The sequence below is a fragment of the Hirundo rustica genome, chromosome Z (assembly GCF_015227805.2).
Source record: "Hirundo rustica isolate bHirRus1 chromosome Z, bHirRus1.pri.v3, whole genome shotgun sequence".
NCBI lineage: Eukaryota > Metazoa > Chordata > Aves > Passeriformes > Hirundinidae > Hirundo > Hirundo rustica.
Window position 1 is genome coordinate 2,486,360 of NC_053488.1, and position 19,226 is coordinate 2,505,585.

General features: G+C 38.1%; 1 protein-coding gene across 2 annotated transcripts in view; it reads left to right on the forward strand.

Moving 5' to 3' along the window:
• Positions 1-19,226, forward strand: part of GLIS3 (GLIS family zinc finger 3) — a 170,628-nt gene that overhangs the window by 32,593 nt on the left and 118,809 nt on the right. For both annotated transcript variants that reach the window (XM_040091051.2, XM_040091049.2), the window contains exons 2-3: positions 3,434-3,620; positions 8,098-9,223. In XM_040091051.2, the coding sequence (XP_039946985.1) occupies positions 3,490-3,620; positions 8,098-9,223 (1,257 nt within the window). In that variant the 5' untranslated portion in view covers positions 3,434-3,489. The remainder of the gene's footprint in view (positions 1-3,433; positions 3,621-8,097; positions 9,224-19,226) is intronic.

A 19,226-nucleotide genomic window follows, 5' to 3' on the forward strand; every position in this document is an offset into this window, starting at 1 on the left:
GAGGAATCCTCTGGGTCTGTATTTCCAAATGCTGATGCTAGACATAGTCATTCTGACAGCTGACATTTATCCAGAGCTTGTGAACACATATTCTGTCAGCTTGTCTTTCAGCAGCAGGCTCGTGGCAGGCCAGATGTCCATGCCTATTTAATTTTATTCTAGATCAGATGTGGTCTCTCCCCACTTTTTGTAGTGGGTTTGAAGTCATCATAAGCTTCCCATCTTGTGCTCAAACTTAATTCAGCATAGATGGGATTGTATGCTGCTGCCTGATTCAGATCAAATTGATAACATACAGTGACCTGCAGGGCACAAACAAGGAATTAATGATGATGGTTTCACACATTTTATGCCTTTATGAAGAGGCTGATGAAATGTTATTGCATTTTGCTTTTCACAGCAGCAGCCTTTTACTTTGCAGTCTCTTTCAGTGGTGGGAGCTGATGATTTATTCATCCATAATAATCTCCCCTGCCTTCTTTTCAGTGGAAGAATTGTTATTTTTTTTCCTCATAGCAGCAAATGTTTGTCAATGGTAAAAAGAACAAAGCTTTTGCTTCTGTTTCCACATAAGAGAAAAGCCCAGCCAAATGTTCATGAGTCTTTCATAACTTTTGGTTATCATTCCAGTAATCCAGTCTCTCTTTTTAAGTATCAAAGTACTTAATTTCTTGCTGTTTCCTTTTCAATGGCTAGCAACCAGGCCATTTTTGGTCATCATCTTTACCATAACACAGCAAATTGTGTCACCTGCTGTTGGCATCCCTGAGGTACTGTTTATACACAAATACTGAGAGCAGACCCTGTAGCTGAAAGGAAAACCAGGATGCATTGAGGATGCAACTTTGTGTATTTAACAGCACTGGTTTGGCACTACTCCCTGTGCTGGTTTTTCTGCTGGGATTTGGGGTTTTTTCCCAACATGTAAGTTTCAGGCAGTTCAGATTTAGTTGTGAATAAGTAGTAATTTCACTGTATCATTGCAGATTGTTAATTGAGATGACACATGGCCTTTCCCTAATGGAAATCTGAAAAATGCACTGTCCTGATTTCCTGATAAGACAAAGCAGATATTGTTACTACTGAAATTTGTTTCAAGTGGCCTTTAAGTGAAGGGTGTTAATGGCATCACCCAGGAAAGGATCAGTATATATTTGATACATTTTCTCAATGATAAGTAGTAGATTTATGTATTATTAAGTGTTCCATATATGTATATACACTCTCAAAGCATTACAGCTGTATTTCAGTATCAAACCTGGCTGAGTTTCCTACACTGTTACAGTACACTTCTCTTTTATATCATTTGGTGCAGAATGTCTTTGATCCTACATACTAAAGGCACTTTTCTGAAAAATAGGTAATTGAACATTTATGATACACACACACATACGGTCATATTATGTTGTACTATGCATTTTTTATAGCATTAATGAGGCTTGTAAAATTTTATTTCACCCCATCCAGCTTTTTGCGGAGAGGAGTGGTGTTCACATTATTATCAGAGGCAACTTATTTTTTTTTCCTAATATTTGCTACAGGTTCCAGTTTAATTATCTGTAACATTATAAAATCAGCTGCTGAGTAGCACATTGATTCAGCTTTAGTGAGTTCAAAATATGTACTTTCTTGCTTCACAGGAAAGGAGGTAAAAATACCTTCTCTTTTTCTTTTGATTAATTGAACATCTGTCCTGGGAACAGACAGTAATCCTTCAAGAGCTTAAATGCTTTATTATGGTGTCTGCACAACAAAGTGGAGTTGAGTGCAGAATCAGGAATTTTCTTTACATTTTTGTCCTTGGAAATACTTGTTCTAGAGGGTACTGAAGGATTTGGATTTTCTCCCTTTGGCTGGGGTAGCCATAAATGCCTTAATGAACTTCTCTCTGCAGTCCTTAACCCATGTGAAGAACCTGGAGAAAAAGTTGTATGATTTGTACGCCCCTATCAGCAGTAGATTTAATTCTGGAAAATGGTTTTCATTGAAATACTTTTCCTTGTTTGTCTAGATGTTGCTATCCTGCTTTATGGAGTATTCTGAACACAGGAAAGCAGCTAGAAATGTGAATTGTCTAATTATTAATTTTGAGCTGTGATAAGAATTTGCTAGATGTTCCAACAACTTCCATATTACGAACTGCATTTTAACTTTCCAATCTCGGTGCGTTTTAATGGAGGCAATCTTGCAAACCACCAGCTGTGATCTAAATCACAACACAAAGCGCACTGAAGGCATTTTGAAGGTATGTCCCAGTGGCCAGGTGCCTTTTGTCTTACTGTGTAATAGCCTGTCCCTTGTTACCCTTAGAGCAACAGCTAGAAATAAAAGAATTGCAACAAGAGAGAAGATGCTAATTTCCCTAGGGGATTTTCTTTTTCCACGTACACAGAAAACATACACATTAAGAGCTATGGAGGTGCTTGGTTTTAATGTTTCCCTTGTATGGGACTCCCACTCTTGTTTGTATGGACTCTATTCAGCAAAATGGGGAGAAAAGGGGAAAAAATTGTAAGACAATAAATACGGAAGAGGACAGAGACCAAAGGAATAAGGCATATTGTGTGGAGGTATTTTTCACACGGATTAAACTCACCAAGGCTGTTTGAAAAAACACATTTGGCCTTTTTTCACAGCGCATTCAATCTTCTGGACATTGCAACCCACCAGCCACCACTCACATCTTTATTCTCTGTCACTCTACCTGCAGGGTTATTGGCACCCTGTTTGGAGAGGGGTGGGGGCTTCACAGCAGCTGGTAACTCAAAAGACTCAAATACTTGCAGAGAAGACTTGCTTACTGATGTTAGTATCCCAGCCTCCTCTCACCCTGAGCCTGCCCAAGCTTTCAGGCTTCCCCTGATTAAGGGCAGACTGTGACCTTTAATGAAAGTCCAGAATGCTTCTCAGTTTGACTCAGCTCAGATTCCTCCACCTAGACCTCTGAGGGATGCTGGATTCCAGCTGTCTCCCTTCTGCTGGTGAAACTATGCAGCCAGCACTGCAGAGTGGTCTCCTTGCTTTTTGCAGGGTTAGGGGTAGGGATGGTGGAAGAGCTTGCAATGGATTGCAGCTGCAGGGTTTGGCAGGTCTCAGGGTATGGTGCTGTTCTGGCAGCCTCCTTGGGTTCTCTCCTCCTGCCTTCTTCATAGGGATCTGTCCCTCAGCTGAGGGCTCTTCTACCTGGTGGTTTTTCTGATGTTTTTTCTGTCATGCCTGGTCTTTAGTTTATGTACTTCACACGTTTTACACACGCACAATCTATTAATTCCCCTCTAGAATATTTCTGTTTTGAGAAGTTCGTAAAATTCTTGTGCTGCTCCCCTCTTCAGTCCTCCTCTGAGGATTCCCATTACTTTCTGGAGTTTGAAAAGTGAGCTCTGTGCCTCTTCATGAGAGATAAACACTGACCTGCTTTGTTTGTTTGTTTTAGGGGGCCTTGGTTGTGGACACAAGTGCAAGTCCATTGGAAAAGTCACCAGCAATCCCATGACAGTTCAACAGCTGGGACCTCTTTCACCTTCAGTGAATCATCTTTCAGCACCATGCAGCCGGTTCAGCCCTAGCTTACAGAGGCCTATGGATGCTTCCAGCCTGACTGCTTCTCCCTCAGACACAAGGTTCTCAGTTACCTTTTTATATTCAGTACTTTAAGAGGAGGGGGTTTTAAATTCTTCTGTAATTAAAATGCGACATTTCTGATTGTTAAAATCAGGAAATCATTTATTCTCTGTTATGTCGCAGGAAATTGAATTCCATGCAATTTAATTCGGATCGACGGTAATCATACTGTTTGGATCATTCAAATAATGGGTGAAATTTGGCCACACAAAATCTGTGTATGATAGGGCTTTTTTTTTGTTTTATAGCCACAAACTAGATTGTTGTACTAGGTATAAGAAGTGTCACGGACGATGAAAGCGTAAATAGTCCGCGTGTTACATCTACATAGTGCTAAGTGTGCCAAGTGACACCAGACAGACAAAAAAACCCATAAATGCTCTGCACACATTCCTCTCTCCTTACCAAATGCTTTTGCTTTCAAATTGTTTGTTTACATAATTAATCAGATCAATTGTCCTTGAAAACTTGTTAGTTTTCCTAGTTCTGTTGAGTAGGTAAAAAAAGCTATGACTACTTCCTGTAAATGTTGCCTTTTTATATCACTACCCCACAGATAAATATTTATTAATTAGTTTTATATGCTTAAGTAAGTTTTGAGATTGTGACTTTGAGTTTTGTCAACAAATATGATTTAAAGCAAAACACATATTTGGGAACCACCCTGCAAGTACATTAAGCACATCCTGGATGTTAAACATACAGTGGGAAAATATTCTAGTATATTGTTTTGGAATCTAGATTCCCCATTTCCTACTAAATTGAAATGTAGTTTCTTATTTACGAAAGACCATAAGAGTCTTTATCCTCAAAGAATTTACATTTACGGTGTTGCTTTGTTACAAGCCATTCCAGGGACATTCCTGAAATAATTGAAATTGGTACTATCCAAATGGAATAAAACCTTGCTTTCCTCTCAAGAAACTTTTTAACATTTCTGTCACTTTTGTTGTGAAGACTGACTCCCCTGGGAAAATTTACAAAATTAATTATGCTTCCTATGTAGACATGTTAGCAGAAACCATTCGGTGCTAAGATGATGACAAATCCAAAGACATGCCTTTCAGATCAAATAAAGCTGATGCTAGAAAAATATAATTGCATAATTGTTACTCAAGTTTTAGGTGTGCCTGTATGGTTCCAAACACTGAATGCACGGTTGGATGTACTGTGTCAGTACTGACTTACACAGTTTCGGTTTTATTTCAAAGAAACATTTACTAAGGGCATACTGAAGTTGAAACTCTGGCAGAATCAAGGCTGTGGTTGTCCCTAGAGTACCTTTTAATGATTTATCAATGAAGGTGTTATAAAATAAGTTTGTCACACAAAGAATGTCCACTTCAGCAATTTTTACCTCAATTTGTCGGTTTTATAGGGAAAACAAGTTTAAAGTCAGATTTTAACTTACAGATTGTCAAAATGGTGTGGGGTTTTTTTTTTTGCTGTTTCTTTTGTTTTTTGGGGGGGAGGTTGATTATTTGTTGTTGGTTTTGAGCTTTTTGTTTCGGTTTTTGATTAAATTTCTTGAACTATAAACTGCTTAGCCTAAGTGAAGTTGACTGGTTCTTCCTGGGCAGGTGCTTTCTCTGGATTTTGTCTCTCAGGCATTATTAACAGTGTTCTGGCAGCTCAATCCAAGCCAGCTTATTTGTTGAATTTACCCAATCCAAAGTGAATTTTCTTGATTTTTACTGATTCAAGAAAGAAAACAGTTGCTAAAATGAGAGTTTTGCTACACATAGCATCAGATTCTGGTGTATTAACCATGGAGGATAAAACCTTCCCCATCTTTTTGAGTTTCTGTACATCTTCTTTGGAGTATTCAGTTGTGTTGCTTGAAACCAGATGTGGTTTGCTTTGACTCAAGTCAGAAAAAGACCTAGGAAAGAGCAAAGGGTTCTTGGCCAGTAAATAGAAGACTCGAAAAGAGAAAAAAATGTAGTTTTCACTCTTCCATGTTTATGTTTAAGATTCTGGATTATATTCCGACATTGTGGCCTCTCTACACAAGGGGAGAATACCATGTGATTGCAAGTAATCTCTTGCAAATGTTAATGAAATTGCTGGCCCAAACTCAAACCGGTGTAGTTTACAATGAGCACCTACTAATGCCATCAGAGAATCTCTCACTCTGATAGATCTGGCCCCTCATTTTCATATTAGGTGTATTTATTTTCCCCCCGTTAGAAAACTACTTAGTCACAGTGTGGGCTGAATTTTAAATAAATCTTCATTTGTTTCAGAGGTGGAATTTTTTATTAAAAAATTTGAATCCGTCTAAATGGATTTAGATGCTGAAATGGTGCAGCTTCTTCAGGATACCTGGCTCTTACGTATTGTATACTTGAAATTCTGGGCCAGCTTTTTATTTTTGTCCTGTTATGAGGCTTTTCAAAACCAGTTTTCCTTCAGATTCACCCATGGGTATGCCCCTTTGTGTTAGGCATTAGTAGCGTTTTTGTATGACACTTGTCCTAATATGCATATGGTTAAAATTCCTGTCAGTACAAAAATAGACTTTTTATGGATGCACAATTTCATTTTCTTTACTCATAAAAGAGAAAATAAAATTTTTTTAAAGAAAAGCTGGAAAAACATCCTGTATTTTCTAGGTGTGAATATATACATCATAGCATGAAGAAGTAAAAACTTGCTTACTTGTCTAGCTCTTTTGAAAGCTGTGGATCTGTATTTGGGGTCTATCATGATTTAATCGCCCTGTAATGTACCTTTAGTTGATTTAGGCTTAGTTGATTTAGTTGATTTCAGTATCAACTGGTTGGGTTTCCTACGTTGTTATAGTACACTTCTTTTTTATATAATTTGGTGCAGAATGTCTTAGGTTCTACATACTAAAGGCACTTTTCTGAAAAACAGGTAACTGAACATTTATGATACAAACCGGGTTTGGTACTGAAATCAACTAAATCAACTAAGCCTGAATCAACTTTTTCACAAACAGTCATCCCTTTAGACTGAAGCAGTGCACAAGACTGACCTGACAGAGCGGTCTCATTTTTCATTCACTTCTCTCCATGCAAATTGTAGTCAGCATGCTAACCTGTTTTGCAAGTGCCATTTAAGGCCTGGTGGAGTAGCATAAGGTCCATGACAGTTCCCTGCACTGACTTTGGGTCATAACAGGATGTTTCTTGTTCTGATACAGCAGATCAGCCATGCGTTACAAAGCAAGTATCCTGCTCAAAGTGGCGTTTAACCCACTCTCCCGCTGGTCACCACAGCAAGGCTTGCTGTTCTTTTAAACTGCATTTTCCCTGTTTGTGAGCTATCTCATAGACAGTTTGCACCTGCAAACTACTACCTCTCCTTCTCTCTCTCTCTCAGGCTGTGCCAAGCTTCCCCTCCGTGTCCTTGATCCGTCATTGAAATTCCTCTCTTCTTCAAAACCCTGTTGTGAAAATAATAAACCCAGCCCTCAGACTGTAAGATGTAGAGGCTTCTGTGAGAGTGTCAGGTTTATCTAGATACATACCCAGTTCTTCCTATTGTAAGAGTTCCTTAAAAATAGAAATTTATGTACTGATAGCACCCCTAGCTGGCAAGAAATCCAAGTCTGCCTGGGTGTGAACTGGAAACAAAGAAATAAATCCATTTAACCTTTAGCCAGCATTTACAGCCACGAATCAGGGCCCTTGATGTCCCTTTTATTTCCTTTTTATCCCTTTCTGTAGAAAACAATACTTTTAAGGGACTGTATGTTGAGGACTTTAAAGCTATCCAAAGAATATTTGCAGTATAAAGAAATTTCACAATATCTCTGTGAAAAATGAATGATAACTGCAAGATTACACTTCCATGAAAAATTTTGATTGCTTTCTTGGAGGCAGATACATCTTCAAATCAAATCTAAGAAACCTCTTCAACCAGTTCTCCTACATTACTCATTTATTTTGTTTGTTTTGTAAAGTTAGATATTATCTACATTTATAAACTTGATATATAAAACTTCTGTAGGGAAGTATTTATGGTATTTGTATGCATTACAATTGACAAAGTCATTCGGGTTGAATATTTTTTTCTCTATGGATTAGTTTTCTTTTTGTTTTCTTTCTGTTTTTTTCAAGCAAAAAAATAATAGATGACTCAAATCAATATGAGTTTCATAGAAGGCAGGAACATAATGCTTTGGCTTCAGAAGTCCAAACCTATTTACACCAAAACTGTTGAAAAGACGTGCAATAATTTCTGCAGTGGTGGATCAAGAATCTTTTCAGTAACTTTCTTTTAAAATCTTGACGTTTTAAAGCTGGCTTCCTAAGTGACCTTTTTACATGACCTTTTAAATGCCTTTGTATAACTACTGGTACATTAGCTCAGTGTGCTAAACTTAAGTAATATTAGAGAGAACTTCTCTCACATGTAGGCTTTCCTTAATTTTAAACATGTGTGTGGAGGTAGAAGATCTACTTCTGAATTGTCTAACTGCTGACTTTTATCATGCCTTTATTTCAGGTCGCTCTTGACATGTGAGTCTCTGGCCTCTACAACGTTAAGCTTTTCAGAAGGTCACTCCCCTCTGGGTGCTGAGCAAGAGTGGTCACATAGGTACAGGACACTTCCTTCTGTTCCTCCTGACCATGGTTTACAAAATGGCAGTGACCTGGGGGACTTAATAAGTTTTTCGCCCGAAGCATCTATGTCCAGTAACTCATTACCGTCCTACTTATATGGCATGGAAAATAAGAGCACCCCTTACTCTAGTCCTTGCCAGTCCTCGGTCTGGTCTCCATCAGCCCGCTCCAAAAGGAAAGCGCTCTCTCTGTCTCCTCTGTCTGACGGCATCGGGATCGAGTTCAACACGATCATTCGCACATCCCCAACCTCTCTGGTGGCCTACGTCAACAGCTCCAGGGCGTCGCCAGCAAACATCTCCCCACAGCCTGAGGTCTATGGGCATTTTTTGGGAGTGAGAGGAAGCTGTATACCCCAGAACTGCTCTGTTTCAGCTGCCCAGAAAGGCTTCCACATGGCGAACGGCAGCGTCGCTTTCCCAGGGTACGTTGAGAACGGCACAGGTGAGTACCAGCGGATGCAGCAGCTGGAGCAAGCCAGCTTGCAGATGGTTGCCGCCAACAACATGGTGATCCAGCAGGGCGTGCTGCCCGTGGACAGCCAGGACGCGATGGACATCCTCAAAAACGAACAGCTGGATGGCTTCTCAAGCCCTATTGTTGACGTGCCTCTTTCGCCCCTGGTGCTGCCGCCGCCGCCACCACCACCTCCTCCGCAGGGGCCGCCCCCGCCGTACCACGCTCACCAGCATCCCCACGGCCTCCCCGGCCATGGCCACCCGCTGCCGGTGCTGCCTCCCGCCCCGGGAGCGCTGCTGGAGGAAGGTGGCGAGCTGGATGACTTCAGCGGCAAGCACGGCTGTTGCTGGGTTGACTGCGGGAAGATGTACGACCATCAGGAGGAGCTTGTGAGGCACATAGAGAAGATCCACATAGACCAGAGGAAGGGAGAGGACTTCACCTGCTTCTGGGCGGGGTGCCCTCGAAGGTTCAAGCCGTTTAATGCCCGTTACAAACTGCTGATTCACATGAGAGTCCACTCAGGAGAGAAGCCGAACAAATGCACGGTAAGTCTGGGTTCTGTCTTTCTTACCGGCTAAAGGCTATCTGTTACTTGGGGAAATAACAGTGAAGTTGTCATTCTGCCTTTGTTTCTCCCATTTAATGGTGTACTTTTTAAACTAGTCCATGAGAATGAAACACTCTGTTCCATCTTCCCACCTGAACAGAAACCCTGGAAGCTGAGAATTTTAGGCCTCAAGAAAACAACTACATTTGACCTGAGGCCATGGAACAGGCTTCCAAAGTTGAGTGATAGCACTGGGATTATGGGTGTGTAGTTTGAATAGAAGTGTGTGCTATCACAGGGTGCAAAACTTAGGATTTAAGGTTTTAGTATATAGTAATATATATACAGCAATATGGAGGATTTAGGGCATAGGCTAAGTTCTTCTTTCATCTTCCTCTTCATGGGTTTGGGTGGTATTTTGTAAATGGGTAGAAAATTCTGCATTGCGGACCATGGGTGGCTGGTTACTGGGTTAAAAGTAAAAATAATTTAGGTGTTATCTTGTTATTGGACAATTAGTGCTTAAAAAGCCTTGGAAAGAGTTAGAGACAGCCATTTTCTACCTTGTTGGCTAGAACTCACTCCTTGTGAGACTGTGCTATAGATAAGAATTAATAAACAACTTAGTCCAAACATTGAAACTGCTTCTCCTGAGCATTTAATCCCAGGTCTAACAGAAGAAAAGAAGATAAGAAAATCAACAGAAAGGTTGATATATACCAAAAGATAGGATTAAAGAAATTTGTGTTTTCTACACTTATAAGCTTTTACTGTAGCCTGTAACAAGTGACATGGCAAACCTTCATAATGCAAAACTGAGGCACAGTCAGTACCTAAATATTTTCACGAAGGATACGTGCAGAAAGAGCGCTGCAGAATAAATGTCACAATTTATCCTGAAATATTCTTGCATTGTGTTACACCTTTTTGGCTTGAGGAGTTTTCAAGACCTTGCATAACGTTGCCACAAGAAACTGGGAAGAGATGGGCATTTAAGACAATTTTTTGTTCTACTGCTAAAAAAACCCAAACTCATGTAACCTGTTTCTATTAATACACTAGGAATAAATCCCATAATAATTTTTCTGCTCACAGATTCTAGCAGTGGCATTCAACCCCCAAAGTCATGTTTTTCTTGCTGTTTTTCTTAAGGTCACTGCAAGTCAGTCTAACACATAGGAAGTCACATGAGTTAATAATCTGGTTGTAATCCGTTTATGCTTGGTCTCCAGTGCATCATCTATAATCTCTGGAATTCAGACTCTTGAATTGCCTTACAGAAGGTCTGTATTTTGGATGACAATGAGCTTAACCTTACTAGGTGCTTATTTAGTGTTGTCAGACAGCAACCTTGCCAGTGTAGAGTCCCCAGCATAAATGATAGCAAATATATAATTTCTGGGAATAGCTACTGATTAAAAACCATATGTTTAGATATGGTGAAATTTGGTACTTGCAGTCTGTATCAGCGTATACCTTGTTGAATAATTTTTTTTAGCATGATGTAGATGTTTGCTTGTACAGTTCAGAGAAAAAGGGTTTTTTCTTTTCCTTTTGTTTTTTCAAAGGGCTGTGTCCTGCAGTATAGAGTGGATATCTTTCCAGATTTCTCTCCTGAATTTAAAGAACCTGGTAGAGGTTGTGTCATGACACTAGAAAGGCTTTTTATCTTTCCCTTTTGTCACACCAGAGCCTAAATGCCGGTTCTCTGAATTATTTTTTTTTAAATTCCATATTATTATTATTTTTCTCCTCTCCAGGTATATTGGGTCAGGGTTTACCATTAATTTCAGTTCTCCCTTAAGGATTTCTCGTCATCTTTATGGGAATAGAGAGAATGAGGAAAAAAAAATTACTATGAGTCAAGAAAGTAACATTTCAAGGAAATGTCACATTTAATTAAAGATATGGAGACAGACATCAGCAGATGAGTAAGGACAGATAGCAGGATGAAGAAAGAGGGCAGGAATGATGAAATAGCACTGAAAAAAGTAAACCCAAGTACCCGAGGTCTTTATAATAGAAGAATTATGATGAAGGATCCTGTAATTCTGGGGAAAACATTATGTTGGTGACACCCTAATCTCTCTGCCCTCCCTGTGCAGAAAGGGTGCTTGCAATGACCTCCTGATTGCAAAGCCTCCTTGAGGCATCCTTAGATTTGAAGATCATCCACTGATGATAAATAGTGTGTAAATGGATGAGGTATTTCATATGATAACGTTTTTTGAGATTACTAAGCCAAAGCTAAAGTGCACACCAAGTCTTGCTGTGTCACCAAAAGATAAGAGCTGTCTGCATCAGCTTCTCAATGAGTGTGTGATTAATTTTAATTTAATTTAATTTTACTGATTAAAGCGTGATTAATTTTACTGAACTGAAGCAAGCATTGCTGGATAGCACCAAGAAGTTTGCGTGTCAGAGGCAGCACCCGCATACTTTATTTCATGTTGAGAATTGTATTGAAATGTAGAAATACTGAGGGTGATATGATAACCCTCATAATGTGAGTGTAAATCTGGAACGCAGGTCCCCTTTCTTGGGATAAGCAAGCAGAAATGGCGTTCTTTAGCATGGTTTGAGTGAAATAACTGGCTTTATTCCTTTACCATTTCAAAAATGGTGTGAACTTGGAAAAATGTACTTGGCTTTCTAATATCCAGCAGCCATAGTTTCTTGATATGTTTAGAAAATTTACTTCAGTCAAACATTGTACCTTTCTCACCAAGCAGTGAAATTTGCAATCATATCCATTCCATGTAAGATTTTACACAGAGATTTTAAGTGAGATTTTCAAGAGAATATTTTGGGCAAGATGATAACGAAGAATGATTTCCTAATTGATAAAAAACTACACCAAAGAAATCTGAGAATTTTCACTAAAACTCTACAGATTTATGCTTTTAAGTGCAAAATCGAAACAATCCATTTATAGTCTTTATTTGTCCATCTAGTGTCTTTCTATAATTTATTTTTTGGTTCTAGGTTTAGCATGCCTGTTTCTCTGAAATTATTATGAACTAATAGTCTCTATGTCCGCTGCAGTTTGCAGTTTAGTAAGAGGGAGTCCAGTAGGCCAAGCAGGAATAGGGAGGGAAAAAATGCCTAATATACATCTATTATATTATTGAAGCAGATTTACCTTAAAGAATGCAGCAGAAATAGTAAGTTTTGTTGGGGGTTTTTCACAAACGGGCTGGGGTTACCGGGATACCTTCCTTGGGTTTTATTGCGACATCAATCTCATTTACAAGGTTGAGACAATTGAAAGATGGCAATAGCTCACATCTTGCTAGCAGCCACTAAAGATTTCTTTGTTACAGGGCATTTTAAAAACTTTCTAGCCAATAGTATATAGCTGAAGCTTAGAGACAATTGCTCTAGCCAGTCACTGAGAGCACACGTACACCTGCTTCAAACAATGCTTGCTTGTATGCTTGCTATTAACAATACACAATACTTAATACACAAAGCTTAAAACCTTCTACTATCTTGCTAGGCATATTGTTATGCCATCTTAAGGTCTACCCTGACTAAAAACTCAAATTATTGTTTCATGTCCTTGCTTGCTGTACCTAGTCTATCTTTCTAATTTCAGACCTTTCAGCTGCAGATGACTCCAAACTCTCTGCTCTTTCTGTTTCTGAGGCCTGTTTTCACAGCTTTCTGAAAGTCTTCTTACCTTTATTATTTCCCAGAGGAGGTCATTGGGAGGAACTATCTTAATGTAGTCTGTCAAGGCACCCTGCAATCAAAGACATCACACACTAATCACTGTGTACATTGAATGTGTTGATGGTTTCCAGCAGTTTTCAGGACACAATCTTCTCACTGAGCATAAATTGCAGTGGGTCCTAGTCAAATACAGTTGTCATGTCAGTATATTCACTTGTCAGTATTGTTTATCTCTGTACTGCTGCATGTTCAAAGTGTATTATTACGTACTGTGCTCTGTGTCCATAACGATTGCTGTGGTAGGTCAGTGAGCTTGACATCAGTGAGATTTAAGAAATTTCAGCAGTATTTAAGTTACTTCTAAGGGTTACTTCCAAGTTGCGTTGTTCTAACAATACTAGAGATAATGTGAAATCAGATGCACAGCTTCACAAGCTGAACTTTGTGATGTAATTATGTTCTTCTCTATTATTGTTTTGTGATGATCTGTAAAGGTTTATAGGACAACACCTAGAATCCTCCATCTTGACTCATTTGTATTACTATGCATATAAATATATATATTCATACTGTACACATACATATTTACTATGCACTAAAACCCCAAATTCTAAGTTTCTAGGATTCTAACAATGATGAAATAATGTAACAGAAGGGACTTGCAGAACAGCTAGGACTTCAGTACTTGATGTACTTATCGTTAAAACCCAAACCATGCTTATAGCTCAAATCAGAGTCACTTGACTCAGCATTTGTTTGGCCACATCTGAGTTAGTATCTATTTATCTATGTAACAAAAATTTGGGGCAATAAACCAAAGCTGCAAGCGATACTCTGCTCTTTAGTTCCTGCTCATTCTGGATGAGCTTTCTTCTTTGATTCTGGAAGATAAAAGTGTTGAAGGGTGAGTAGTAACCAAATACCAGCCCATAAAACATATGACCATCATGTCAGGATATCTGAGGATAATCAGATTCAAACTTAAATAATTTTTTTTGGAATAGCAATTCTTTAAATAGTTGTTAAAATGCATTGGGCTCCCTTACTGTTCATTAAACATCTTTCATGTTCTATTCTAACTTGCATTACATGGGAAGCATTCTTCTTTTCAGTGACCTGGTTTAGTGACTAAAAAGAAAATTATTCATGACATGGTAATGTGTATTTACTCTCTGCTCCTAAACTTCTTTATATAAACTAGGTATAGCATGTTCTAATGTGTTGTATTTATCTATTAATCTGTGCATTAGCTTGTGCTTTGTAGGAAAAAGTCAAATAAGGAAAAATGTGAATTAAAATTCATGTTGAAATGTAAGTAGTAAGTACAACAGTGGTTGAGATATAATCTGTAACGTTTGTCGGCAGTTACCTCACAATGGCATTTGAGGCTTCCACAGATTTCGTTTGGATTGGAAAAAGGCTGAATTCCCAGTAGCTGTTGAAACCTCAGAGTAGCAATTGGCAAATGCCGACCTTTGTTCTCTTTGTCTCCACCTGGGAGCTTATTTTCTACTCAGGTTCCCTTCTTTTATAGTGAACATTTTTACTTTTTAAGTTCAGCTCCAATAAGAGGTACTTAATTAGGCTTATTGTGCTGCTATGCAAAAATTAAGCTTAACACATTTATTCTGGTTAAGCAGCAACAGCATGATGTTAAATTCCCAGCTCACACTTTACTGCTCCATTTAGATGCACTGAGAATGCTTCCCCTTCTGAAGCTGAGTTCAGTCTTGTTGCTTTTCTGTAGACTCTGAGTTGGGCTTCAGCCTGATGCCTTTAGTATTGGTAATACCACATGACCACATTTTTTTTTTTAGTGCAGCTGTTTGAAATTATATAAACCAATAAAATTGCTGGTATTCCTGTCCATTTCAAAGCAACATCTATTTAACATCTGCTAAATACCTGAAATTATCTCACAACACATCAGTCTGCAAATGTAAAGCAAAAGGTATGTGAAAAAAAGAAGGTTTAAAATACTTTTTTAATGTGGGGGTTTTTTTGGGTTTTTTTTGAGACACGAGCAGGCTTCCTAGGGTGAGCATGAGTATTTGGATGGATGGATGGATGGATGTGTGCTGTTTGAAGAATATGTCCTTGGAAAATGGTGTTCAGGTGGAAGTTTTGATTAAAACCAGAAATACATTCTGTAAAAATGATTGGGATTTTTTTCCATCTTTGGGCTTTAGCATTATATCTTTATATGGTATCTTATAGATGGTATGTGCAAATATTTTATTTACAATATATGCCATATTTCTTGATAAGATACGTTCTATATTGCACTTGAAATTTTGATTAAATAGAAACTATAAAAATTTTTGAATTTTTTTTTTCCTTATATGCTTGCAGAAGACTTTTTCATCATGCTACAGTAACATTTGACCACTTTGTCCTAAACAACATCACAAGAATGGTAATTCAATTGTTGAGTTAAGTTGCTGAAAATTAGTAAGAGCTAAATTTACGCTTGCCCATTGCTGATTCTTTCACTAACTCAGTAAACAAACTGAAATAGAAATACACAGAAGAAGCAGAGACCTATGCTTAATTGGACTATATCATGGTGTATGAATAGAGAAAGTTGGGCTTTAGTTGCTAGTTATAAAGCTAAGCCTTCCTCACTCTCACAGGTTTGTGCAATATTAGTAATATTTTTGGTCGTGGTTATGGTGTCTTAGCTGTTTAAAGAAAAAACAAATCGTTGAATTCTGGGTGTGCGTCCACAAAGAGCTCCAGCTCACATGTTCACAGCAGATGGCATCTAGTCCAAACTAATGAATTCGGCCTCTCAGCAATGGTACTGATGTTCTTTCAATATTATCCCTTCAGTAAGTAATATGTACTGTTTATATACATTTATATACATAAAACGTAATGACAGGTGCTTTTTCTTTGGCTGCTGAAGGTGCACAACTTGCATTTGAGTTCAGTGAGGACAAGAGGGCCTCTGATACCCAGGGTACTGACCCTCAACAGCAGGACGTCTCTTGAAGCAGTCAGAAAATGCAGAGCAAGCTCCTTTCTGCGTGTAGATGTAGAACTGATGATAGTGAAAAATGATAGCCAGAGGGCCATATTTTAGGCTTCAGAATAAAATGCTTATGAAGCATCTAATTTTATTATTTTTCTTCTAATAGATAATTTGATTCTAAGTATTGGAATCAGCTTTTTTTTGGCCTTTTGACTTAGTTAATTGAAAAATTTAAAACAGAACCTCAGTGAAATTTTGCAAACAGACATTTTTAGTTTCATTGTGATCCAGAATATGAATGTGAAGTATCCCAAAATAAAAATAAACATTCCTAATTGCACAAATACTTACATTTTTGTGGAAAGGTTTCTAATTTATTACCTCTCTGTGTTTGTGGATAGGTACAAAAAAATATGTTTTATTTATATTTATTTTCCGATAGCATAATTTTAATTAAATATATTTTAGATATTTTTCATTGCTATACTAAACTATAAATAATTCGTTAAATTAAAAATGAAGAATTCTTAAATTTAATCTATTTGAAGTAAGGAATCCTAAAACATACTTTATATCTGCCAAAATTTCAGCTGCAAGAAATTTGAAGGGTATTCTGATGTTGGATTTTTGGTTGGTTGGATTTAGGTTTGTGTTTTGGGTTTTTGTTTGTTTTTTGAACTTAGGTTTTAAAGTAGGAGATTACTTGAATTCAAAGCTGAGAGGGTGGAGGGCAGGGGACTAATTTTACTGTTGATTGCTTGGAGCATGTTTTTGTGAAGATTGGATTACTCTCCAGGTCATGAAATATTTTTAGACAACTTCTGCTCTCTCCTGCTGATTTTCTTTTGGCTTTTCACTATCCCTGTTTAGTTGGTGACTGGACCTCTACCAGGAGCAGTCAGTAAACTTTCCATTTAGTGATAGAAAAGGCTAACAATATCTGACGAAAACAGAAAGTGCAAGTTACGATACAGTTACAGCAGAAACAGAGAGGGACCTTTCCCAGAAAACATGATTCTTGTTTTAAGGAAAGGACGAGAGAAGTAGAGGGAACCAGTTAATAGATTGTGCCATCCATTGCAATGTTTCTCCTTCAGAAAGGAAATACAAATTTACTCAAAAGTAAACACGCTGTCGGCTTTCTTCAGGTGATTGGCACTGATTTCCTAAGGATTAGGGGTTTAATTATGCTCCTGGTGTTCTGTGGAAAACTTCCCAGACATCTAAATCTTGTGGTATATCTGTGAACGTGGGCTTTAAATGCAAGTGTTGACTATTAAGCTGCACAGAGCAATCATTGGATTATTTGTACCGAGCAGTTAGGAAATTGAAAAATGCCAAGCAGCTTTTTGCAACTAAACATGTTTAGTGCACTACATATGTTTAAGTATGTTGAAAGCCAAACGCAGGTGTAAGCTGAAGCATTTTTACATCCTGAGGTACTCTTTGACATTTTTTTGTTATTCACATTTAGTAAAAGATGTTGTTGCTGACTTAAAGATTTAAGGGGAAGGGACTGGTTCTGTTTTAAAGGATAAGTTGCAAATTTACAATATATGCCATATTTCTTGATAAGACACGTCCTATATTGCACTTGAAATTTTGATGAAATAGAAACTATAAAAAGTTTTGAATTTTTTTTTCCTTATATGCTTGCAGAAGACTTTTTCATCACACTAGAGTAACATTTGACCACTTTGTCCTAAACAACATCACAAGAATGGTAATTCAGTTGTTGAGTCAAGTTGCAGTAAGGTCTCTCCTGAGCTTCAAGCACAGTAATCCAAACACTGGGAAGACAAGATTCATCTTGATTCACTCTGGTCCCTGAAGCAATTCTGTCTTTTTGCCACTATAGTCCCAATTAGCTGGGGTGGCATTTTGCAGATGCTAGAAGCTTGTTTGCTTTTACAGATACCTGCTTGTAGGGTAGGTTTCCAGAGAGCTTGGACTGGATGAGGATTTAAGCACTGTTCAGAACATGTAGACTCTCCCTGTGAATGGTTGAAATAGACACCTTGAGCCAGAGGGATGTTAACAAATACAGCCAGTGCACTGGGGTTCTCTGTCACAGACACACAGTTGATGTCCATGCTGGGTTAACAGGGTTTTAGTAACCGTTGAGCAAACCTTTCTGAGCAGGGTGCATGGAAACAGGGTGGTCTTTTTAGAGCTAGTCACTGTGAAGGTTGAGTCTGTGCCTGTGTGGAGAGCTGGACTAATTAAGAAAAGCAAACTCAGACAGGAGCTAGTGAGGATGCTGTGACTATTGTGTCTAGAACCGCAGTGGTTTGTTAAATGCATCAGGGTTTGCTGGTGATTGTTTTCTGATACCGCTTTTGTCCACTCAGGATACTTATTTTTCCTGTCAATTAAAGACTGTTTCAATTCATGTTTGATATTTTCTTATGATTTTTTTTTATTGGATCTGCAGCAATTTTATTCCATGAGTATTCAGCTCTTGAGAATTAACACTCAAAATTACAAAGTTCAAGATCACAAATGAAGCATTTTAGAGAAATGTCACAGTGGTAAGAAATTTTTAATGAGTCGTTTCTTCATGAAATGTTGAAATGTAATGTTACTCAGCTGTCCATGAAATGTTGTGCTTAATACAAAGAATGGTTATAAATAATTTCCCACTATCTCTTTTTCTCTTTTTGAATGCTTTCTATTGGTCATCAACTGGCATAAGCTCAAGGAAAAATCACATGCCTTTATGGGTATTCTTGGTACAATTCTATAAATACATTAAAACAAAATTGAATTTCTTTTGCTCCTTGCTATATTCTTTACTGTTTAACGTGTTCAGAATTGCCTCCAAAGTTAGTTAGATGTTAACATCACGCACTTTTCTTCAAGGTCTGCTGTACTGTCAATGGATGTCTTTCTTCTAATAACATTCAGATTTCTCTTTTAAGAAGTTGCAGCTATGCAAACAAGCTTATCTGGGCCAACAATAAAAAAATCATTGATTTTAATTAGGAGTTGTCACATAGCAGAAAAAGACAAGGCTCCTTTTGTTCTGTGAAAAGCCTGCTTTGCCTGCTTGCAAAAATGCATGGATTTCTTTCCAATGGCTTTACATAATTGGTATGACAAAGTTTCAGTCCTGTGATCTTAAAGTTTCCAAGTGATTCAGACACACTTGTCCAACTTTGTTTTAGGTATTTGATGGTAATCTGTTGCAGAAGTTGGTAGATGGCATGAACATGAGGTCTGCTTTGTTTGTTTAAAGGAGTGGGATAAGCATTAACTGAATTAGAGAATATTTATGTTGAGACTGCTGAAATTCTTGAGACCGCATTTTTAAAAATGAGCCGCTGTTGAGAAGCAAGGTTGCTCGGCTCTG